Below are 25,001 nucleotides of genomic sequence, written 5' to 3'. Positions count from 1 at the left end.
CGCTTCCATTCACAACATTTCAAAAAAAGTAATACAAGTTACTTGTCAATAGATCTGCTACAATAGTAATTCTTTTTATTTTGATCCAAGTTGTATTAGCCTATTCTAAAAAGGAAGCTATTTTCATTGATAAGTAATTTTGTAGAAAACTTATGATTCATAAATCACTACCGGTTTGTGAAAAATATAATTTTGACTTTTGCTACTTCTCTGTATTGGAAAAATACTGGATTTGTGACAGTACATGTTTTACTGGTTTTACCAGTAAAATAGTAGCGCTTTGTCAACCCTAACCATTAAATGTCCAAAAAGCACATCATTTTAACTATCCAGAGGTTCACAAAAAAAGTGATATCCAACTTGCTTTCCAAACTTATCAAATGTCCATCAATCAAGACTCTATATAAAAGCAAAAAGAGAATCTGAACTCGTATATATCCGAATACAGATCAAAAATCGAGTTGCTCCTTCCGAACAAAAATTCCATCCCTTACATCTTCATGGTAGTATGTAATCGAAAGAATGGAGAATATTTTGACTTTACTGGTAGGCAGGGTCTTGCTTATTTTAAATCTTGCTTATTTTATTGCAATTCCTCAAAAAGCGATTGCCATTGGCATCGTTTTGTCTTCATTTGATATTAGCACAGCAGATTATGAAACCTTTGTATTTTCTTTCTGCGCACGAGGGAAGAACAGCAAGAAGATAATACCAGTCTACGGATCACGTAGCTTGGGTCATTTTCCCGCCTAGCGAACACTGAAACCGGAAACAAGGTTTACAATGTCTATTTTCCACCTTTAATGGCAGAAATCTCCGAAGCACCTCTAGAAAATGAAGGATAACATTGCGGGACGGACATCGCTGCTTGTCCTGGATGGATGGATGGATGGATGACCCTCTTCTAGGAATCGGCGTCTCCGCATTTGGAGCGCGAAAAAAATCCCGCTCGCGGCCAAAGGACTGTCGCGCAATCACTGCGGTTACCGACTTGGCCCCACCTCTGCGCGTTCTGGCGCCAGGAAGGCGGAAGAAGTTCGACGGGAGGAGGCGGAGGAAGACGATTTCTCGCTCCTTCTCGCGGCGCTTCCCTCCTTCTCCCCTCCGTGGCCTCCCCCTTTCTCTGGCCGCTCGCGCAGCTGCTCGGCACTCGCTATATAAAGGGCGAAACAAGCGGAGCAGACGGCTGGCGGCTGCAGCCCAAGGGCCGCCGTGTGAGGCCGGGCCGCGGAGGAGGAGGAGGAGGAGGGGGAGGGGGGGGGAAAGAGAAGAAGAGCGAGAAGGTGGCTTCTTCCGCGCGGGCGGGTTAGCCGGGCTGAGGAGGACGCCCCTGAGGCGAGACAGGGCGGAGGAGGCGGACAACAGCGGCGGCGGCAGCAGCGGGGAAAGGGGGGACCCTAGCTCGCCTCAGCCTGCTCTTGTCCGGAGGGGGGTGTCGAGCGCGCCCTGCCTCGGGGTGTGTGTGTGTGTGTCCTACCAGGGGTGGTGCGGGACATGGCGAGCTCGACTAACGCAAACCCCGTGGTAAGGACTAGGGTTGCGCAAGGGGCTCTGAACGGGAGGGCGGCGGAGGGGTGGGGGTGTTCGGTTTGGGGGTGGCGGGGCAAGGGCGGGACGGCGGCGGGAGCAGCAGTAACAGGCGCCCCGGATTCGCGGGCTTCCGTCCATCCCTCCTCTGGGGAAAGGAGAGGGGCAAGCGAGCGCTGGGTGCCGCTTCGGGGGAATCGCGGAAGAGGCGCCGCGGGGTCTGGAGGGAGCCCGCTTCGTCTCTTGCGAATGGGGGGCGGGGAGGGAATATTGGGGGGGGAGGTTTGGGAGTGAGGTGGCGGTTTTTCCCCGCCTTGGAGGAAAGGCCGGCGGGGGGGGGGGAGAGAAACGTGCCTGGAGGTGAGGCTTCGCCCCCCAAGCATTTAACCTGCTACGGCAGTGATCGAAAGCGCCTCTTTCCGCAGACTATTAAGGCATTGGTAACGAATGGTTGAAAAGCACCTTTTAATTCCTAGTCTGGCAGAGAACGTCTCTTCCTTCCCTTCACTCAGGGAGATGAATTTTTATATTTATCTTGTATAAGGGAAAGGGCCCTTTTGATCCGAGTTTTCTTCAGGAAGCGCTTTTATTAATAGCATTTTTCTTTCCCGCCTTCTTTTCTATGCTTCTCCTTTCAGTTCTTTTAGAGAGGACAGGCTCAGTTTCTGAGTCTCGGTTTCACATCGGTATACAATAAGCAGTCACACGGAAAAAAAAGGAAAAAAAAAACCCTCCCGGCCCCTTTCATCACTGTTACCTGGTTCTAAGGCACTAAGGAAAAAAAAACCCAATGCAAATCAAATGCACTCAAAAATAAGCACCCCACCGGCCCCAAAATAAACCCCTGCTGACCAACCGAAGTCCTGATGCTGATTTGGAGGCTCTCATTTTGTGCTCTCAGATCCATCATGGCTTCCCTTGCTTTTCTCTCTCCCTGCTCCTTGTGTTCCTCCTCCCTGTGGCTGCCCTGTTTATATAGAGCCATTGCCGCTCTCTAATATAGACTCTGCCAGGATGGGAAGGTGCTTTCCAGCCCCACGTCACCGCCTCTCCATTTAAACACCACATCAGCCTTTAAATACGGAGAGAGCTGTGGAAAGCAGGCTGGGAGGTGCCTGCACTACATAGGCAAGGACCAAAAAGCGCTGTCTGTTGGTTAGAAGCTTTCGCTGGCTCTTTTCAAGCACCTTCACATGATAAATAGCTGCTGTTTCTTATTTTTCTGTATAAGGTTATTTTTTACAAATCATTTTTTTTCCCACCTTTATTTTATAAAAGTTCTATGGAATGACTATAGCTGAGTGCAGTGGGATTTTTGAATTAGTTTTCAATAGGAAATCAAAACAGCATGCACTACAGTTTGTAATAAGATGCCTCATGTAATTATTTTTCTTGCTCTTAAAACATTTTTCACATTTGGAATGTTGTAAAAATTTAATGGGTGTTATTGAATTGTTCTAAATCATGCCAGTTTTATTTAGTTGAGAATTGATGACTGTTGTCATTGTGACTATATTGCCCTACAGCAAAATTAATTTGATTTAAAAATCAGAGAGGAGCACTTGAATGCTCTGTAATGAATGCTCTGAAATGCATAGTTGCCATAGTCTTAATTTGTTTTTACATTGGAAAAGTGAAATTCTGCTAGGCAGGTATGCTGGAAAACTTGGGGTTTCCATGTTTCACTCACTCAATGAAGGTTTTCATTTTTAAAAAACCTTCAATGTTTTGAAATATTGCAAGAATATATAAACATTTTCAAACAGTTATTTGTCACTTTTTGAAGCCTAAATTGTATAGGTCTGTGATTGAAGATGTCATTAATGATGTCCGAGAAGTCTTTCTTGATGCAAGTGTGGATGAGCAAGTCCTTGTGGAACTTAAAACAGTAAGTTATAACTTCATGTGTGTCAAATAATTCTTACCCTTTAGCAGGCGATGACTATAAACATGGTTGTGTAAATGCTGGGCATGTGAAGAATAGTTCTGCTTAAATCAGTCTGTCAATAAATTGTGTGTGAAGAAACTAGATACAAAATGCTTCGAGTATGTTTAATAAACTTTATTAAAAGTTTTAAAGAGGACGTAAAAACTAACAAACTACAAAATAGAAAAAAGAAGGAAAAAAGTGCAGTGTGAAAGAATAAAAAGAAATAGGAGCTTCTGATTTTTTCTGCAGCAAATATGATTACAAAATTATATCTTACACTTATGATTACAAAAATTATTTTTTCTATTATCTATCAAAACCACAAACATTTTATGCAAAAAGTCTGTAAGGATTTCCATTCAGCCATAAATGTAGATGTTATCTTTTCTCTGGTCAAGGAAATTAATTCAGCCATCTCTGCAAACACCATTCTTTCCTAGCCATTCCTTCGTTGTGGATAGTGTCAAACCTTTCCACTTTTTGAGCATATAATAATTTTACCACAGTTCTATATAAAAACAGTTCCATGACTTTAATCAGTAGTGCTTTAATCTTTTAAAATGAATTTATGTATGTATTTGTATCACACAAGTTTTGGCTTTTAACATATCCACCAAACATAATAAAATGTCCCTTCATGATGTTCATATTTAAAACAAAGATTAAAAACACCTTTATGCATTCCAGACCATTTTTTGGTGACAAATATGACAATGCATCATTTTATTAAAAACATTAATGTTAGAACATAATGGAAATGTTAATACTTTAACCCACCTATTTTCCCTTTGTTCCATTTGTATATTGTAACCAAAATTTTAGCCATTTTATATATTCAACTCTAATGTCTCACATGTCAATTAAAATTATAGATTTTAGCAATAACACGTTCCTTGTTAATACATGATTCTGTTTCAAATTCATTCTTAAAATATTAAAAACCCAATTATCTTTTATCCAGTATGCTTCAAGTATTCCTCTATAGGTATTGATACACACTCAAAAGAAGCTTTTATTCCCTTGTTTTCCATGCAACAGATACAAAAATAGATTGGATGATGGTCCGTACTAAATTTCAACTACACTCTAACCCAGGGGTCGCCAACCTTTTAGACCTCGGGGACCATCAAATTCATAATTGTACATCCCGCAAACCAGAGACCCAGGGAAACACCCCCCCCCCCAAAAAAAAGTCTGTAGGAAAATCTCCCCCCCTTCTACCAATCGATCATTCCTTATTTGGGATTGCAGGATACTGTCTCCAACTCTGTTCATGTGGGGGGGGGGGAGACTTTTGCCTCATGCAAGGAAAGCAACAGAAGCAGCAGAAGTCTTTCTCTCCCCCCAAACTCCGCCAGAAATGAGTCTTTGTGAGACTTGTCATGCCAGCACAGCCTCTTGGAGCAGGAGGCTTTGCAGAGTCCCAAAGATTCATTTCTGGTGGAGTTTGGGGGAGAGAAAGAGAGACCTTTGCTGCTTTCCTTGCGTGCATTCAAAAGCAGAAGAAAGAAGCAGCCTGGTGGCCAGGCCAGGCACGTGGGGTGAGTGGGGCAAGTTCCCCCCTCCGCCCTTTCCCCCCCTCCCCTCACTACCTTGTGTTGTTTGCAATGCAAGCGACGCAAGCCTTGTGTTCCCGCGGGCCCTGTGGGCAGCGCAGCCTTGTGTTCCCGCACAGCCTGGATTAATTGCTTTGGGAATGACATTTCTCTGCAGACCACCAAAATTTTCTCATGGACCACCAGTGGTCCCTGGCGCACTGGTTGGCAACCACTGCTCTAACCCAACATTGGCCAATGAAGTCAGGGTGTTTTTTTTTTTTTTAAGAAATTGATGTCATGCTACAAAGAGTCAGCTGACTACTGATAAATTGTTTCCAATGTTACATTTTAAAAATGTGTAGCTATCATATGTCGGTAAAAAGAAACATAACCTAAAGTGTATTTATAACTTACATTGTTATTTACTCACCAGTAAATATTTTTTTTAAATAAATACAGCTATGGGAAAATAAATTGCTGCAATCCAAAGCTGTTGATGGATTTCATTCAGAGGAACAGCAACTTTTACTGCAAGTACAGCAACAGCAGCAGCAGCAACAGCAGCAGCAACAGCATTCCCATCATCACCACCATTCGCAGTCACAGCAAACAGTTCAGCAACAGTCCCAGCAGACCCAGCAAGTCCTTATTCCGGCAACACAGCAAAGTAAGACCCTTTCTGAATCTTAAGAGCATTATTGCCAATGTTCCAATCTTGTCATCAGGAGATTACTGGCACTCCAGGTTGTAGTGTAGGTCCTTGTGTGGTCACCAAAAACAATTTTTAAAATATTTTATTAAAAATAACAATCCTGTGAGATAGGTTGGTCTGGGAGAGAATGACTGGCCCAAGTCACTACCACATAGGATTTATATGAAACTCAGTTGATGTTACTGTCTAGTTTTTGTTTTTATGAGTTTGATTTTAAAAGGTTTAATATGGTTTTTATGTCATTTTAATTGGGAGCCACCCAGAGTTTGTTATAAGATAGTGGATATTTAAATGTTTTAAATAACAAAAATATTTGACATAGTAGTTTCAGTTTTTTCCAGCTGTTGCCCATTTGAATTATGAGTTCATAAAGTATCACCTGAAAGCAAAATATGTCCATGTAGTATGCAGGAAAGTTGATATTAAAATAGTTTCTTAAATGTAAGTGAAATTCTAATTCACGGATGAGCAACTTTTTTAGGGTCCATTTTTATATTAATGTATGTATGTGTCTGATATTCTCTTTGCCATAAGTATATCATTGAATGCATAGGCAGTAATTCTCAGACTTATTCAGGCTTTGGATAGGTTAAATGTTGAAAGAGTTCAGATGAAAAATAGTTGCCAAAAATTGCCAGTGGCAGAGCCTAAGCAGGCACACAAATTTCTTGAATGAGATAGTTTTTTTAATATTCAACTTGCATTTAATGGTTTTTTAAAACAAAATGAGACAAAATTAAGGTCAAGGAAGGATATTTCCCCACTCCCACAATATGCATGTGGGCATTAGTGAATAAATCTTCAGAGAAGTAATGCTCCATTTTAATCTCTGATTAGACTTTCTTTGCCCATCCTCGTGGAGGGAAAAGTGTGGGATTCTAGGATAGGGAGATGATGGAGCTGAGAAAGAAGCATATTATCAGCCAAATGTAGAGTTTTCCTTACTGAATTATACCTCAAAGCTGAGGTTTCAGTTACGAAACTAATTTAATAACTAATGATTATAAGCTGCCCAGAGTTACCTTATGGTAAAATGGGTGGCCAATAAATTTTATAAATAAATAAGTAAGTAAGTAATTTTATTAACAAAACAGCCATTTTAACTTGGAAGTAGAATGTGCTTCAAATTGAAAATATATTTCACACCACTGCAAGAACAGTTATAAATTAATCACAGGATTTCTGTATTTGTTACAGGCTGCTTGTTACTCAACTGTATATTTTTATATCAGAATTTAAAGTATATTTAATACAAGAGGAAGCATAATTTGTTATCAATACACCTTGTAAAATGTTTTATGATGGTCATAGCAGTGATTGCTTGTTTTATTCCAGCACCTCAGCCTCAAGTTATTATGCCAGATTCCAAAATGATACAGCACATGAATGCATCAACCATGGTAATAATATGTATTTCATAATGTTTTAACTGTACATGATAAAAATCAGATAAGGGAAGATAGTTCTCTTAACAACATATTTTCTTCCTATGTTTACTATTTTAGCCAGGTTCAAGATTTCAGCTGTTGTTAGGAATTTGTTTTAACAAAACATGATTTAGATAGAATCATCTCCGGCCTTCAAGCTAATGTTTTCTTAAAGGCAACCATCTCATGCCAATAGATCACTCCCATTAAAATTTGTCTCTTCCAATTAATTGACTTTAATACTAAAATAATTTATTTTATTGTTAACTGGAAAAATCCCTTAAATTATTTAAAGATGCTTCATTGACCCAATTCAAAGGAAAATATGTTTTCTTAAAAAAATAATATGGTTGCAAAATTTGAGAAGAAGCCTAGGTTTTAAACCATTAATAGATTTTCTCTGTTTCTTAAACACTTTGCACTAGGTTTGTACTATTGGTAATAACTGATGTCAGCTTTGCACATCTGTATGTAACTAGAATTAGTTTTGGTTTTACAAGCAATATAATTTTTCAGAAAATGACAAGCAAACACTAAATTCATCCTTGCATTCATACACACAAATGCTGCTTAAGATAGGGCATTGCATTTAATCTTGAGAGGTTTTTAGCTTTAATATTTTAAAAATTATATCAATGAAGTATACTAATAGGGAGCTCTGGTCTCTACATTTTTACATCTCATTTTGTTTGCCTATCATTTAAAGAAAATGAAATTATAGGAGCATATAATCATAATTAAAATTTCATGGGCTGCTGTAAACTGTTCTTTAACCATGACCAAATCTGGGTCACATCAACAATTAGAGATTTGGGGGTGGGGGGCAGAATTGCTGTATTTTGCATAGCTGACAACAGCATGCGTAGGCAATGTAATTTGTGCTGCATTCTTAAATACTGTTCTGTCTTATTTGGATTTAAATCTATCAACGAACTGAATAAATATCAATTTGATTTCTAAATTTGAAGAGAACCTAAACATTCAATTTCACTTGTTGTCTAAAATCCACATTCTTGTATAAAAAGATTTATGTGATGTTCTACTTCTGACAAGTCAATTCATTAAAATTAAGAATAGAACATTATGTTTTAAATGAAAAATAGAGTATGAGAATACGTATGATATTGAATGTGACTTTGTTTGACTAAAATAAGAGTGAAAAAGCATTTAGCATATAATAATCTATAAATCCCTGTCTTGCTATATGTCAGGTCTGATTTCCTAATTTAACTAATGTTTTGTACTTTATTGGTAAACCATTTATTTTTCAGAGTGCTGCTGCTACAGCAGCCACTTTGGCTCTGCCTGGTGGAGTTACTCCTGTTCAGCAGATACTCACAAATTCAGGTATTTTATAATCTAATTTTTCAGGCCAAATATTTATATGGTGCTTCTTATTAAAATCTCAGCCTGCTTGCAACAAATCCTATTTCAATCCTATTCAAAAATAATGTAAACAAATCAATATTAGCAGGGGTAGGCTTCAAAAATGTCAGCAAAGTGTTCTCTGCCTGTTGCTGGGTGGTGGGCGTAGCTTGGTTGGCCTCCTGCACCAACAGTGAGGCCGTGTTTTCACCCTCCTCGAGCCTCCGTGCGTGCCCTGCACTTATCTGCATCCAAAATGGGCTGCGTGGGGACTCCTGGGAGGGGTGGAGTTGGCAGGTCCAGCCAGGAATGGGATTTGGGGGTTCTCCAAACTGTACAGAATCTTAGTTAGAGGCTCTCCTGAACCCCTGCAAACTCCCAGCAGCCCACCCTTGAATATTAGTATATGGAAAGGAAAACACAAAAAGGTATGAGCCAGCTTATGTAAGCTGATCTTGGTTGATAGAGATATTTACAGATAGAATTATCCGAAGCGAAATCAATGTACTATGTTTCTTAGAAAATAAGACAGGGTCTTATTTTCTTTTGACCACCCCCCACCCCCAAAATGGCTAGGCCATCTTTTTGAGGGGTGTCCTACTTTCCCACACACATGCCTTGCCTGACCCCTGGGCCACTTCATTCGCAGAGCTGGAAAGCAGGTTAGTGAAGGAATGTGGCTGTCTTGGAGAGGGTGGGGTGTGTGAGGCAGAGGCATGGGAGAGGCAGAGGTGATCCCAGTGCACTGGCCCCTTCATCCCACTGTCTCTTGGCTTGCCTGCAGCTGCACTGAACAAGCACCAGCATGAAGTGTCTGGATTGCCTGCCTCCCCCATGCTGGTGCCTCCAGTGAGCCTCCTGGAAAAAGGAAAGCAGCTGGCCAGGAGCTGCTGGCTTCAGGGAAGTGACCCAACAAGTAGAAGCGCCCAGAAAGAAAAGGGCAAAAATAGTATTTGCACTGCCCCAAGGGGCCAGCGAGCTGCAGCTGGACAGTTGCCCCTCCCTTGCACCCGTGCTCCCACTTGTGCTGGCCACACCCATACTTGGCTTATTTTTGAGGTACGGGTAATATTAGGCCCACCCTAATAATAAGTTGGGCTTATTAGGGTGGGTTGTATTTTCAGAGAAACATGGTACTACAAGATAAAGATCATATTGAAAGTTATGGATTGTAATCTACCATGCTGGTCCAGTGCCTTGTTAGATCGATTTTTTTCAAGTTCCCAACCTATTATGGAGAAAGAACAACTCGGCCAAAGTTACCCAGGAAGCTTTTATGCCTAAAAAATCTGGCTTTTCCATTTGTAATCCAACACCTTCACCACTGTACCACATTGTTTTGAAAGTCAGTTTACATTTTTCAATAGTTTAATAATACTATTAAAGTAAAAATATAAATAAATAAATAAAATTTTCTTAAAACTCGGTTTCCAAAAACTTGCCTAGAAAACTGCACTGTTCTCAAGAACTCAAAATTATTAAGGAGAACACTCCAAAGTTTTAACTACTTTAATAAAGTATTCTATAATGCAAGCACACAATTCAATATCTCCTTAACAAGGAAGCAATTTTCAACAACTTTTAAATGCTGCATCCAGTCCATTTTTATAATGGACTGGATGCAAGAAAATAGACTGAAGTTATATCTAGACAAGGTTTACTATAATAAAACCTGGACTTGGAAATTGAGATGAAGCTTCGCTTGGAAGGACTTGCACTAAAAAAGCTAGTCTGTATTCTGGGAGTACTTTTTGACCTCAGTGTCTCTAGATTTACCGATATAGCCACAATTGAGCCTAAAATTTATGTTGGCAAGTGAAATTTTTGTTAAGCGAGTTTTGTCCTATTTTTTTATTTTTCTTGTCACAGTTGTTAATTGGATCATTGCATTTGTTAAGTTAGTAACATGGTTATTAGTGAATTTGGATTCTCCATTAATTTTGCTTGTCAGAAAGTTTCAGAAGCTGATCACATGACCCCAGGACATTGCAATTATTATAAATATGACAAATTGCTAAGCATCTGAATTTTGATCATGTGATCATGGGGATGCTGCAATGGTCGTAAGTTCAAGTGATGGTCATTTTTTTTTTTAGTGCTATTGTAACTTTGAACAGTCACTCAGTGATCTGTTATAAGTTGAGGAGCTGTATTTAGTAAGGAAAATGCCTGCACAATTAAGGCTATGTACCAGCTGTGACTTTCTAAAAAGATCATGCTTCCTGAGCTGTGACTTCAGTGGTGGGATTCAAATTTTTTTTACTACCGGTTCTGTGGGCATAGCTTGGTGGGTGTGGCATGGCTTGGTGGGCGTGATGGGAAGGATACTGCAAAATCCCCATTCCTTCCCCACCCCATAACTTGCTTTCCAGCTCCGTTCTGTGCAGGGAAGAAGACCCAGACAATCATCTGGGACTCAGGAGGCAGAGAATAGATGGGGGCAGGCCAGTCAGAGGTGGTATTTGCCAGTTTTCTGAGCTATTCAAAATTTCCACTACCGGTTCTCCAGAGGTGATTACCAATTACTGAGGTGGTATTCTACACTACTACTAAAATGTCATATTTTAGTAATACAACATGGTTTTGCATAGGGCTATTCTTGAAATATTTACTTTGGCCATGTCATGTGTGCAACTTGATTGGAGAAGTCAATGATGCTAGGAATGATTAGTGGATCCAGAAGAAGAGGCAAACAAAGAACTCATTGGCTTGATACTATCAAAACTGATACAAAGATAAACATCCAACTGCTAAGCTATGCTTGACAGGGTCGCATGGAGAGCAGTTGCCAATAAAGTCTCCAAGATTAAGATATGACTGAACAGTTAAAACTACTATTACTCTTGAAAGAATTTGAAAAATGCAGTTAGTTCAGAATGCTGAGAGTAGGATGCTAACCAAGGTTCAAGATAACAAGATACTTACACTGCAGGATCTAGGTTGGCTGCTATTTATGTACTGATCAATATTTAAAGTTTTGGGGCTTTTTAAAGCCTAAAATATAAACTTGATTGACAAAGAGACACCTATATTTGTGAAACTATCTAGTCATTTAATAAGAGGATTCCTTTTGAAGATGCCCTAAAGTGCCAGAAGCTCGTCTGTCTGGTTCAAGAGAGAGGCCCTTCTGTGTAGCCCCAAATGGTTCTCTATAGGAAGATACATTGGCTCCTTCATTCGCAATGTACACAATTTATGCATTGTTTGCCTTATTCTCTCTCATCTAGTCCATCATCAAAACATTTCAAGTTTTTGAAAGCTGTTGGATGTTTAGCATCTAAATATGTTCAAAGTTCCTTTCCTCAGTAGTTAATAAATAAATTCTGAAGAATCTCAGATGATTGTTGATCACCTGGATTAATGCAGTTTGAAAGTACTATAAGATATTTTAATGTAAGAGAACATTAATGGTATTCTGACAGATATTCTCAGACATTGAGAAAGAGTCCTAGAGGTATAAATTGCTTATTTATAGTATAAGTATTATTAAATAGAACTTAACCTGGTAATAGTGTTTTGGTAGGAGATAATAAAGATGAGGAAGCATGACAGTTTAAATAGTATGAAAGTGGGAGAAAATCATCAGATCTCACACAAAAAACTAACCAGCTCAGATAAAATATAATGAAGTCATCTTCCTGGGAGTAAATCCCAATGATTTTTGAGAAGAATATTTTTTTTTTAAATAACCTATGCAGATTTGGGGTACATGCAGCTGAACAGGACAGTTTTTTAAAAAAAAATGGCAACAGGATGTTTGAGAAAATGCCCAAATAAATGTGCCTGATATCTGTGATCATTTTCTGGCCTTGTAAACGATCAGATCCACGTCTCAAAAATTCAATTATCTATTAACTCATGCCTATAAAACAGGAATCTTCTCAGACTGGCAATTTGCACCTGGGCAACTTAAAAAGCAACATATTGTTTAAATCTTGGATGCATATTGATGAAGACACTTGTGCAAGACATGCTGGAAGCAGTAGTCCATCTATTACTACTCTCTTAAGTGAAAACATGATAGGAGGCAGCTTATGTTCAGCAACATTATTGGATGGTGACTGTTGAGGTAATTCCCTGTTAGGAGAATGAGCGCATACAGGGAGACGTAGTGAGAGTAGCCTTTGAATAATACACAAATAGCACACAGATACATTGTACAGTTAATGTAGGTTTTTACTTTCAATAAACGTTTAAGCAAAGTCCAAACAAGCAATCCAAGTCATTCACAGGTAAAGCAGTCAGTGTTCAGTTCAGGGATAATCTGAATATCAAAGTCCAGTATCAAAAACAGTTCAATAACAGACTTACATCAATGATCAGTAACAGTCAACTCTTTCCAACAGAAGTAAACAGAGACTCACTGAGACTTCTTCTGAAACTAAAACAACCCAGGTTTCTGGCTCCATCTTATGGCTGTTTGAGTAACCACACCCAATTACAATTTTAGCATTCCCTTAGAGTAATAAAATGTCTATCCTGGTTTATATATTTCCAACCCAAATAGCTGTTAGGTGACTTACATTCCTAATAGTGACAGTACTTCCAAATTCTGATCTAAGGGTTTTACCTCTACAGGAGAAGAATGGTTATTGTTTGGGAAAGAAGATGCTGTAATATAGCATAGTTCTCAGCAAGTTTTCTGACGTGAACTTATCTGCTATCAGTAAAAATACTAAAATCTTGGATGCAAAGGATATTATTACAGAAGTTCTCCATGTCGCAGATGGCAGTTGTTGTTTCTCTCCCTTTTTAGAACTCCCCCTGCCCCCTAAGAAATTGATACTAAGAAAGTGCCATTAACCATTTAAATCTGTTCCTTTTTCAGAGAGGGATTTCTTATGTAAGGGTAGAAATTTAAATGTGGAAAATTATCGACCTTTTCCACTAGACAGAAAAGGGAAAAGATGGGTGGTATACTGAGAGTCTTGGCAGGGTAAAGAGTTTTAAAATCATGTTTTATCATTTTCTGAGCCATTAGAGGCTTAGATCTTCAGAAAAAATGAAGTGAGTTATCACAGAGGGAGGGATGCGAAAGGTGTGGGATCCAGTGTGACAGGAAATAGGCTCAGGTCCTATAAGAAGCCAGCCAGGTGGAAGTTAGGTTCAAAGATCCAATGAAGCAGGATGGAGAGAAAAACATAGGCATGTAGGAGCAGCTGCACTGTCCTTGCAATCGGTAGTAAGAACTGGCAGATCCCCAACCCTACAAATTTTGTTCTTGTGACTGCAGAGGCTATGCAGATGCCATAACTTTGAATATAAATCATAAACCTACATTCAGTGCTGTCTTGGTTATGCTATTGATATATCAGCTAGAAATAATGATTTCTCTGTTGTGCTGCCCTGTCTCTGGAATAACTTCCTCTATAGATGAAGCATACTAACTTGTTTTTTATTTGACTGTTTAAAACTCATGATTATTTTATATTACATGAACCCATTGGTTTTGGCTCCTGTAGATACCCAGTATGCATTCATTCTCCTTTACCTAAGTCAATAACTTAAATATTGAACTAGGCTCCTTTTTATTACAGGCCAACTCTTACAGGTGGTTAGAACTGCCAGCGGTGTTCAATACCTTATTCAGCCTCAGCAGCAAGTAGTTCTACAGCAGCAGGTTATACCACAAATGCAGCCTGGTGGAGTTCAGCCCCCTGTTATTCAACAAGTAAGATTGCTGTTAAGCAGACCTTTCTAAACTTCTTTTGTATTGAATGTCATAATCCATCTGGATTTTAAAAATTGCTTAATTGTAATGTAGGGAATACTGAATTAGTTTACAGGCTATAATTTTGGATCTGCCCCCCCCCCCAAATCCCTTTTCCTATTTTCACACTGACCTAGTTGTATTGATAAAAAAAACTATTTTACGCCACAGGAATCCATCAACTAATGCAGCATCTACTTCCACTAATTTTCCACTTGTATGCCTGTAGACATCAGTACAATTGTTCTGTTCACCCTAATTCACAATGAATTGTATTTAAATACAATGGCATCTTGGTATTCAACTGAATTGAAACTCATCCAATTTGGTCCTCAATGTATTTTCACATGAAAAGTTTGTTCTGGTACTTGTCATTTGTTTGGTATTTAACACACAAGCTAGAATTTGTTGATGTCTGCTGCCTTGTAACTCACTATATTTTGGTAGTACGTTTTTGGTACTCATCATGCCTTCCAGAACCAATTAACAATGAATACCGAGGTAGCACTATATAGTCTTTAGACCCGTGACGGCAAACTTATGGCACGCAGGCCGGAAGTGGCACGCAGAACCTCTTCTGCCAACATGTGAGAGTTTGCCTAAAAGAGCCGCACTGCGCACTGCACCCTCCCAACAGCTGATTGTCTGGTATCTGGTGTGCATATGTGGGGGCGCGCGGAAGACATGTGCGCAGGGGCCTCTTGTGCATGCACAGAGATGCATGGCGCAGGAATCATGCGTGCATGCACAGAGACATGCAGGGGGTTGCACGCGCATGCACAGGGCATGGGGGTCCCTGCACACATTGCCTTCTGGGTGCTGGCACACGAGTACATGAGTGCAATTTTTGGCACAGGAGCCCAAAAAGGTTAGCCACCACTGCTTTAGACTGTAGTGTGTGAAAAATAATATTGCTTACATGTGCAAAGGCTACATAACTGTAGTAATAGAGCAAAGCTGATACTGGAACAAAAATAGATCCCCCCCGCTTACCTAGCTCTATTTTGAGCAGGTCACATCTGGAATTTTGAGAGCATGTTCTGGGTACAATTACTGAATAGCTGTCAAAAAATGCCTAGCCAGTTAAGAAACACCAAAGGTAATACGCTGTTCACTGTGGGGCCCAATGGTGTATTTGGAAATAAATGTGCTAGAGACCACTTTACTTCACAGCATGCCAGTCTCCTATTTTTATTATTAATAAAAGTGTCACTTCAAAAAAAAAAAAAAAGAGGCAGATAGCACAGTGGGAACCCAGAAACAACCAAATTGCCTATCCTTATTGTAATTAGTTCCTTTCAGCTATCACCGTTACATGAAATAGAACCATGAGAAAATAACTGGTAATCTTTTATGACAATGTCATCTTATATCAATTTATCAAGTGAAATGCTTACTCTATAAAATACTGAAACGTAAAAGTAATTGATCACTCATAAAAATGATATTTTTGTATTCAAGCATAAAAATGATATTTTTGTATTCAAGTTCTGAGATTATTCAAATTCTGAAAATACTTTGGGATATACTAAATATCTAATGTACAAGCTATTTCTTGCTCAGAACAGCTGATTTCAACCTGACTGAAACAAATATAGATAAAATGTTATTGTTCCATGTTGAAGTGGCTTTTGGGGCAGGTTGAGTTAAGAGTATGAGAAAACCAAGGACATAAGTGGCAATTGCTGATGGAAGTTGCTATGAAGATTGGTGGCTGGTTGAGATAGTGGATTATTTTGATTGGGGGCATCAGTGGCAATTGAGGCTGAGAAAGGAAGAGGGAGCCCTGGGAAGATTAGTACAGATGGGCTAATACTTCATATGAAAGGAAGGAGAACTTTGGGGGAAGAAGCAGAGTGATAGGATGTGCCATTTTCAGATCCGGTTGCTGATACCATCACAAAAAGGAACAGATGTCCAGACCAGTATATTAAAATGTGTTCAGAAAAGGGAAGGAAGCAAAGAATTTGGATTATGGCCTGGTCTAGAGAGATGACTGGAAGTTGGGAAGGAATGATATGGAGCAGCCTTACCCTAATCACACTGTTAAATCACTCTGGGAGCCTTCTGGAGTAATTTCCCAACTAGAACAACCAAAATATTCCTGGATTGAACTGTGGCCAATCTGAAATGGGAAGAAGTTTTAGAATGTGATGATTTTTTTTCGGGGTTTGAAATATGTATAGCTGTAATGGCGAACCTATGGCACGCATGCCACTGGTGGTACGCAGAGCCATTTGTGCGGGCATGCAAGCCCCAGCCAAACTTATCTGCACTGTGCAAGGCTGTTTTCCCCCTCCCAGGGGCTCGAGGGCAGCCTCTGCAGCCTCAGGAGGCCAAAAAACAAGCCTTCTGGAAGTGCCAAAATGGGCCTGTTTTCTGGCCTCCAGAGGCTTCCCTCTAGCCTCCGGAAGAGCAAAAATGGCCTCCCCTAGGCTCCAGAAGCCCTCTGGAGGCTGAAAACGGGCACCTTGTATTTCTGGAATGCCCGTTTTTTGGCCTCCCGAGGCTGCAGAGGCCTCAAAACGTCCTCAAACAGGCTGAAAACCAGCTGGGAGGTGCGCGCATGTGCAGTGCAGGTAAGGAGGTGGGGCGGGGATTTTGCATGCGCAGGGGGGTGGGGGGTGTTGCATTGTTGGTGCCGGCGCGCGTGCGCTTTCGGCACACCATAACAAAAAGGTTCGCCATCACTGATGTATAGCCATATTCATGATACATGGATTATTTTTTATTTTTAACCAGCTTATAACCCCACTTCCTGGAGGGATTTCGCAACAGACAGGAGTGATTATTCAACCTCAGCAGCTCTTATTTACCGGAAACAAAGCCCAAGTAATACCCACAACAGTGGCTGCGCCTACATCAGCACAAGCACAGATTTCTGCAGCTGGTCAGCAACAACCTCAGCAACAAGCAGCACAACAACAGGCACCTATAATGCTGCAAGTAGATGGAGTGGGTGATACATCATCTGAAGATGAAGCAGAGAAGGAAGAGTATGAGTCAGCACAATCACAGGCAGTTCCAGTGTTGCAAGTGGATGGAGCAGGTGATACATCATCTGAGGAAGAGGAGGAGGAAGAGGAGGATTATGACGATGATGAAGAGGAAGACAAAGAAAAGGATGGAGGTGAAGATGGCCAGGTTGAGGAGGTAAATTTTGATAATTGTTTCAAGTTGTTTTATGTTATACCTACAGATGCATTTTTAATATGTACATTTTGGCTGAGTGAATAGTAGTTTCTGTTGTGGATCAATCGTAAATATCTGAGTCAATTATTTTCTTTTTATGTTATTGAAAGCTACCCCTTACAGGTTAGAGAAATGCCAGCATGTTCATGGATATTTTCGATTTACAACAGTTGTTTAGAATTTAAGAGAACAAGTTACTACTATTGAATGATTCAGTGAAGAGTGGTGGTAGAATTAAATGGATTGCTGGGAAACCAAAAGAGCAAAAGTCCCAAGTATAGCATTTTGGCTTACAACTACAATCATCTCTAATTTGGAGGAGTTAAAAGTTGAAAAGAAAAACCAAAAAAAAATTGTACAGGTAGTCCTCAACTTATAACAGTTTGTTTAATGACCATTCAAAGTTCTAATAGCACTGGGAAAAGTGAGTTCTGACCATTTTTCACACTTAATCCCCATGGTCATGTGATCAAAATTTAGCTGTTTGGCAACTGGTTCGTATTTATGACAGTTGCAATGATCATCTTTTGCAATCTTCTGACAAGTCAGTGGGGAAACTGGATTCACTTAACAACTGTGACAAGAAAGGTCTAAAATAGTGCAAAATTCACTTAACAAATGTTTCACTTTGCAACAGAAATGTTGGGCTCAATTGTGGTAGTAAGTCAAGGATTACGTGTAATTAGAAAAATGCTTACATTACATCTAAAGTGCTGTGTTTATATTATGAAGCAATTGTCAATTCTATTGATTTACGAAATCTCTTCCAGGAACCTCTCAATAGTGAAGATGATGTTAGTGATGAAGAAGGACAGGAATTATTTGACACTGAGAATGTTGTAGTGTGCCAGTATGATAAGGTAATATATAAAGCCAAATGCCTTTGTCTATTATATGCGTCTGTCCATACAGTGTATTCAGAAAGTATTCAACCATCCTTCACTTTTGTCAATTTTGTTATGCTGCAACCTGATTCTTCGGTTTCTGAAGTTCTTTTTTTTTTACTCATTAATCTACATTCAGTACCCCATAATGACAAAGTGAAAGCAGAATTTTAGAAATTTCTGTGAATTTATTAAAAAGAACAAAACTGAAATATCACATTGGCATAAGTATTCAGACCTTTCATTCAGTACTTTGTTGAAGCACCTTTGGCAGCAATTACAGCCTCAAGTCTGTATAATGCAACAAGTTGTGCACATCTGGATTGGGGAATTTTCTGCCATTCTTCCTTGCAAATTTTGTCAAACTCAGGTTGGATGGTGACTGTCAGTGAACAGCCAGCATTTTCAGGTTCCTCCAAAAATGTTCAATAGGGTTCAAGTCTGGCTGAGCCACTCTAGGACATTTCCAGAGTTGTTCCTAACCCACTCTGTGTTGTCTTGGCTGTGTGCTTAGGATTGTTGTCATGTTGGAAAGTGAACCTTCAGCCCAGTCTGAGGTCCTGAGTGTTGTAGAACAGGTTTTCATTGAGGGTATCACTATCCTTTGCTTCATTCAGCTTTCCCTCCACCCTGACCAGTCTTTCCATTCCTGCTGCTGAAACACAACACCCCCAAACAGCATGATGCTTCCACCACCATGCTTCCTGTTCAGATGATATTGGGCAGGTGACAAGAAGTGCCTAGTTTCTTCCAGACATAATATTTAGGAGGCCAAACAGCTGAATCTTGTATCTCAGGTGCTTTTTTGCAAACGCAAAGCAGGCTTTCATGTGTTTTTCACTGAGGAGAGGCTTTGGTTTATCCACTCTGCCATAAAGTCGGGATCCAGGGAGAGCTGCAGTGATGGTTGTCCTTCTGGCATTATCCCATCTCCACACAGGATCTCTGGAGCTTAGTCAAAGTGACCATCGTGTTCTTGGTCACCTTTCTCACTAAGGCCCTTCTCCCCCAATTGCTCACTTTGCCTGGGTGACCAGCTCTTAGAAGAATCCTGGTTGTGCCAAAGTTTTTCCATTTGAAAATTATGGAGGCCACTGTGCTGTTAGGAAACTTCAATGCAGCAGAAATTTTTATTGTAGCCTTTCCCAGATCTGTGTCTTGCAATAATCCTGTCTGAGCTCTGCAGGCAGTTCCTTTGACTTCATGGCTTTTGCTCTGTCTGCTACAGTATGCACTGTCAGCTTGGGGCTTTCTATAGAGAGGTGTATGCTTTTCCAAATCATGTCCAATTTAATTTACCACCGGTTGATTCCGATCAAGGTATAGAAACATATCCGCAATGATCAAGAGAAATGGGAGGCACCTGAGCTAAATTTCATGTGTTGTTGCAAAGGGCCTGAATACTTATGCCAATGTGATTTTTCAATAAATTTACAGATATTTCTACAATTCTATTTTCATGTTGTCATAATAGGGTGATCCTGAGTGATCAGTGAGAAACAAATGAGTTTCAGCAACTGTAGAATCAGGCTGCAGGATCAGCAGTCAAAACTGATCGAAGTGAAGGGGGTCTAAATACTTTCTGAATGAACTGTATACTTACATTAATATTAGCAAAGTATTTCCCAACAATTAGAATTATTTCAGTAAATAGGCGGATGAATTTATTTGGAAAATATTTAGCAATTTAAAAAATCCTCAACTGAATGACAACTATTACATATAAATCTAATTCCGTGCACAATAATGAGAATGTAGGAGAGGACCACCTTAACAGATGCGTCCAGATCTTGCTGCCTCTTTCCAAGGTCCTGTTCAGGATCATTAATTTTCTGCTTCAGGAGGAATTTAGCATGCTGGATTGGTAATTTGGAAATGTTTACAAAAAACATTGGATTTCAGATGGATATTATTTAGAAATATTATTTCACTTAATATTATTATTAAATGAAGTAGTTTTATTTTTACTTTAATTGTGATTTATTTGACATAGCTATGAAAGAAAGGAATATGTATGTATGTATGTATGTATGTCTAGGTGTGTTCGGGTCTTTCCCCGTGTAAGATTAAGAGTATCTTGGTGACATTTCGGTGAGGTCCCACTTGCCATCCTCAGGCTGGTGCTTTCAGCTTATATATATATATATATATAATATAATCACACACACACACACACACACACACACACACACACACACACACACACTTGTATTAATGTCCTCCTTTGGAACTTGGAATATTTATAGTACCTAATTTAAAACAAAGTTTTTAGAGCAAGAAACACAATAGTGCTGCTCTGTTCACACACATACAAGCAAAAATCTTACCATCTATTCACAACATATTGAACCAAATGCAAGACCTTTCTTGTTTTTTTTCATCCCATCTTTCCAGATACACAGAAGTAAGAATAAGTGGAAGTTTCACCTCAAAGATGGAATCATGAATCTTAACGGCAGAGATTATGTATTTTCCAAAGCCATTGGAGATGCAGAATGGTGAATACAGAAAATAAACTCAAAACTAAGACAAGAAAGGTTGAGACTTGGACAGTACACTTCAACAGAAAAATACCTGCAGACCCATAAAGAAACTGAGGCTACCAGGACAGAAGAATAGCATGGCAATGTTGACACTACTTCAAATGGGAAAATTGAGGCATTGGTGCAGCTAGCTCTGTCCAACAGCTGGTTTTATATGAATACCTTAATTAACCACTTCTACCTATAGATAAAGGTAACTAGCATGTGATGCTTAATCTCCCCTTCCGCTGATTTGAAGGAACTCTTCTTTTTGGTAACAATACTATGGAAAAGGCTTAATGTGTTTTTGTGCATAAATTGTGCTGAAACGCTCCCCTGGGGAATGGGCTTGGTGAGAATCTTGCTGAAAATTGTACATGGAGATTTAGCCAATTGGTGAGGACTGAGGTGTTGAGTTCTAATTACTATTGAGTAAACTATTTTTAAATCTTGTGCTGGGCCATGTATAATTTTATTGACAGTTTTAGGCCTTTTATATAAATTTTGATCCTGGTACCAAAAGATCTCATTTGTATTTTAAATTTAATAATGCTGAATATTTTATTTAAAAGGAGGTTGTGCTTTAGCCTATGGATGAAAGTGATAAAAATCTCCATCTCCCTTTGCTCTCTTAAGAAAAGATTCTAGAATATTCTTGAAGATTGAGCAATTTAGTAACTTGTTGGTTGAATAGCGAATTAGTAATCTTTTAAAAATAATTCCACTTGTGAACTTAATGTGTATTTTCAAAGGCCAAGTGAATATGCACTGCAAGTGACGAACGAGACCAGAAGTTATAGGTGACTATGCACTTTGAAAAGGGATCTAAAGCATTGAAGGAGCTTCCATTTCTCAAATCATAATTGGAGAACTGAATCACATTCATTCTAATAAGTAATAATTTAATATCAAAGTATTGTTGAAGATAAATTTCTCTGTTGTAGCAATAGTGTGTGGGAATCAGGTTTTCAGCAATGCAGGCTTTCCTAATGAAGAGCAAAGGGCTGAACACCAGCCATATCAAGGAAGCAACACACCTCCAAATGGTTCATTCTTGCACGATATGTATTACACATGTTAGCCAACTCTGAAAAGCAGTGAAAAAAGCCCAGGGAATGGTAAGTAAAGAAAACAGTATGTGATAGTAAGAATGCCATCTTTCTTCAATACTAACGTTTCTGCTCTTACAAAAATGAAACATTTTGAATACTAAGAAAAATTGCCAGTGCAATTTTTCACCATTATTTGAGTTTTCTCTTCTGTTCCCAAATTAATTTCTTTGCATTTCAATGTAAATCTATCAGTTATTTCTGCTTGCAGAAAACTCATAATATATTGCAATGGGCAATTTTTCTATCCCACACTATCTCTAAAGCTGGCCAAACATGTTAATTCTGTTGTATAATAACATTTGTAAGGTATTTGCATTTTTATACCACATAAATGTAATTGAAGGCTTCATTTTCTGGCCATATTGATTGTTCCCTGAACCTGAATTTCTTTTGGGTACAGTGGAGTTTTGGCTTTGGACTTGTAGATATCTTCAAATAGCTTATTCCCACTGTATAAAATAAACAGACATACCACTACTATACATATCAATTTTTTGATTACATTGAAATCAGTTGCCATTTTCCATTAAATCCTTATGTATGTTGTGGCCATAGTATATCCTAGTCCTTTACCCTGGTTTAATATAGATTTTAAAACAATTGAGAAATACAGCACTGTGAAACTCAAGGCTACAGGTTTCTTTTCATTACTGAAACGTATACTGTACAAATGAATTAACATTCTAGACATCATGGACACTGAATATCGGCTTGTCTCTAGCCTTTTATTTATTTTAAAATAATACCACAGCTTTAAAAGTGACTTATAAATAGGTCTATATGGAAACAGACTTGATGTTTTGCAAATTTATTATGGGTATGCTTTGGTTGGATGAGGGTGTTAATAAAAGGACCTGTGAAATTCTTCTGGAAGCCAGTCATATACCAAACTTGTGCTCTTACTTGCTTCATCAAGTGTTCCTTTTTAAAAATCAAATAGTGTGCTTTTTAAGTTACATTTTATGGGAGCAGCTTCCTGTAGGACTATAGCTTACTTACAAGTATTATACCATACTTGAATTTTAATCATGGTTTTAACAATATAAATTAAGTAGACCATTTTGTTAGGTTTTCACTAAAATTATCATTCCTTTGAGGGAGAGGCAGAGCAAATGTTCCCATGATTAATCCTTAAGTATTAATAAACTATTTGCTTTTGTTCTTATTTGGCTTAGAATTGGAAGTAGTTACTATTGGAATAGTTCAGTACCTCTGTTTTTGAAGCAATTAACGGTTTGCAAGAAGGGCTTTATTTTTAGATTTGCACAGAGAACAGGAGCACCTTTTTCACTTTAAAATGGTAAAATAGAGAAAGCAAATACTTTGGTTAGACTAATATGAAGATTTATAGTATAATTACACAAAGGGTGAAAGTCTTGTGCCTTTGCAATCTTCAGATACACCTGTTTTACTCCATGTTTTAGGACCATCGGTCTCCTTTAGTAAACAATACCCTAAAAAGCTTCAATTGTAACCTAATATTTTGAGTCTAATCTTACTGGCTTTCTAGAATGTGCAATCATCTGAAACATCTACATTAAACATTGTCTTTTTAGAAGGTTTTAGATTGTCACAAATGATTTTATATTGGAGTATTTAAATTTAATGTGTAAAATATTTTCCCCCTTTAGTGGCAATCCAAGTTCTCTCTTACTTGTCTATTATTGCAACTTGTTTTTCATTCTCAGTCATGTCTACAGAAATGGATCATGAATTTACAAATACTCTGCTCCCTTTTTTCAAGGGAGATTAAAATTGTGATTGAACAACAGTTTCTAGGAAAAGCAGATTTGTAGTGATTGTTACAACCAGATTTGCAGAGATATCATTTTAGAAATAATGTTAACACAACTATGTTTTCATTCTCTGTATACATCAAACAGCAATAACATCCCAATCAAATTACTACTGGATAAACTGTAGTTCCATTACAGAAAAGTTATTATTTGCTCTTCTGCTTCAAAAAGTCTTTTATTTTGATTTTTTTTTTTGCAAAAATCAGCAAAAGTGATTTAGAACAGATTTGATTTTAAAGAGTTTCATTGTTTAGAAAATGCTAGAATAGCTTTTCTCCTGAAATGTCCTTCCATCTGGAGGACATCCAATGGAAAAACCTGCATTTGAATCTCTTTCATATTGCATAATCTTAAATTATGTAAGAGATTCTAAGAAATCAAGCATTTGGGATCAGTAGGATAACAATTTTGGTTGAGATGTTTTTGATTTGTGTTTTAGGAGGACAAAAGATTTTAAGTGGAAGACTAATGGCAGGCTAGCTGCATGTGACATCACATATTCGCTCTTGTGTGCCTAGGGTACAAAAACAACTTTAAGAGAGTGAGAAATATACTTAGTTGCTGTTTTGAGCTACTACTGTCAACTGCTGTTGTACATATACTGTTATGTGTAAGGGGGTAAATATATTTATTATGTTTGTAAAATCTGTACAATTAAAGATCTGTACAATTAAAGATCAAGGATGTTCTTCCTAAGATGTACAGGATGTGTTTCAAAGGCCATGCTTGGAATACAATTAGAAACTTAGTATTTTGATGTACTAAGACCTATTTTAAGTTTAATATTTTGCCTTTGCAAAAAAAATTAAAGATGTTATTTAAAATAAGCTTGCCACTTTATTTACTATTTTGTGTATTAAAATACTTTAATGTGTATATAGCTGTGTTTACTTTATTCTAACTTAATTCCATAAAGAGCATGACAAAATTGTTAAGCCAAGCAGAGAAAAGGAATACAGATCATTTTTACCAGGTACATACAGGGCTGGGATTCTATTTTATTGTGGTTAAATAAATATAATATTACGGTTAAACAGATCTTAGGTGCTACTTATAGGCCTTTCATAGACTTCTCAATTTCTATGCATAATATTACTTCTATAGGAGCTTGTAGTTTGCTCAACATTTGCTTATTCTAAAATTAATGATTTACTTCTGGGACAAAATTGAAAGCATGGTTTTTATCTCTTCATTTGAGGGTTAAAATGTAGAGCAAGCACTGTCCTGATCTTGTTGTCTTGTGCATGCAATCTCCAGTGGAATGAAATATGAACATGTAGTATGCA

The 25,001-nt window shown here is 38.5% G+C and overlaps 1 protein-coding gene across 1 annotated transcript; it reads left to right on the top strand.

The window, feature by feature from the left end:
- The first annotated feature begins 1,017 nt into the window (after positions 1–1,017).
- Positions 1,018–24,591, top strand: GTF2A1 (general transcription factor IIA subunit 1). The gene is made up of 9 exons (XM_026712697.2): positions 1,018–1,524; positions 3,314–3,415; positions 5,455–5,662; positions 7,043–7,107; positions 8,406–8,481; positions 14,037–14,170; positions 16,952–17,362; positions 18,172–18,261; positions 20,680–24,591. Exons 1-9 carry the CDS (start codon positions 1,495–1,497, stop codon positions 20,785–20,787), a joined length of 1,224 nt encoding a protein of 407 aa, XP_026568482.1. The 5' UTR covers positions 1,018–1,494; the 3' UTR covers positions 20,788–24,591.
- Positions 24,592–25,001: the final 410 nt, after the last annotated feature.

This window comes from Pseudonaja textilis, chromosome 1 (genome assembly GCF_049901715.1).
Source record: "Pseudonaja textilis isolate UNSWEBS1 chromosome 1, rPseTex1.2, whole genome shotgun sequence".
NCBI classification, from domain to species: Eukaryota; Metazoa; Chordata; class Lepidosauria; order Squamata; family Elapidae; genus Pseudonaja; species Pseudonaja textilis.
The sequence above is the reverse complement of the archived record's forward strand: the minus strand, read 5'-3'. Positions and strand labels throughout refer to the sequence as shown.

Coding starts and splice junctions, on each gene's coding strand:
- GTF2A1 (XM_026712697.2), top strand. CDS start 1,495: ATGGCGAGCTCGACTAACGCAAACCCCGTG. Junction 5,663..7,042: donor TATTCCGGCAACACAGCAAA/GTAAGACCCTTT, acceptor GTTTTATTCCAG/CACCTCAGCCTCAAGTTATT. Junction 17,363..18,171: donor AAGATGGCCAGGTTGAGGAG/GTAAATTTTGAT, acceptor AATCTCTTCCAG/GAACCTCTCAATAGTGAAGA.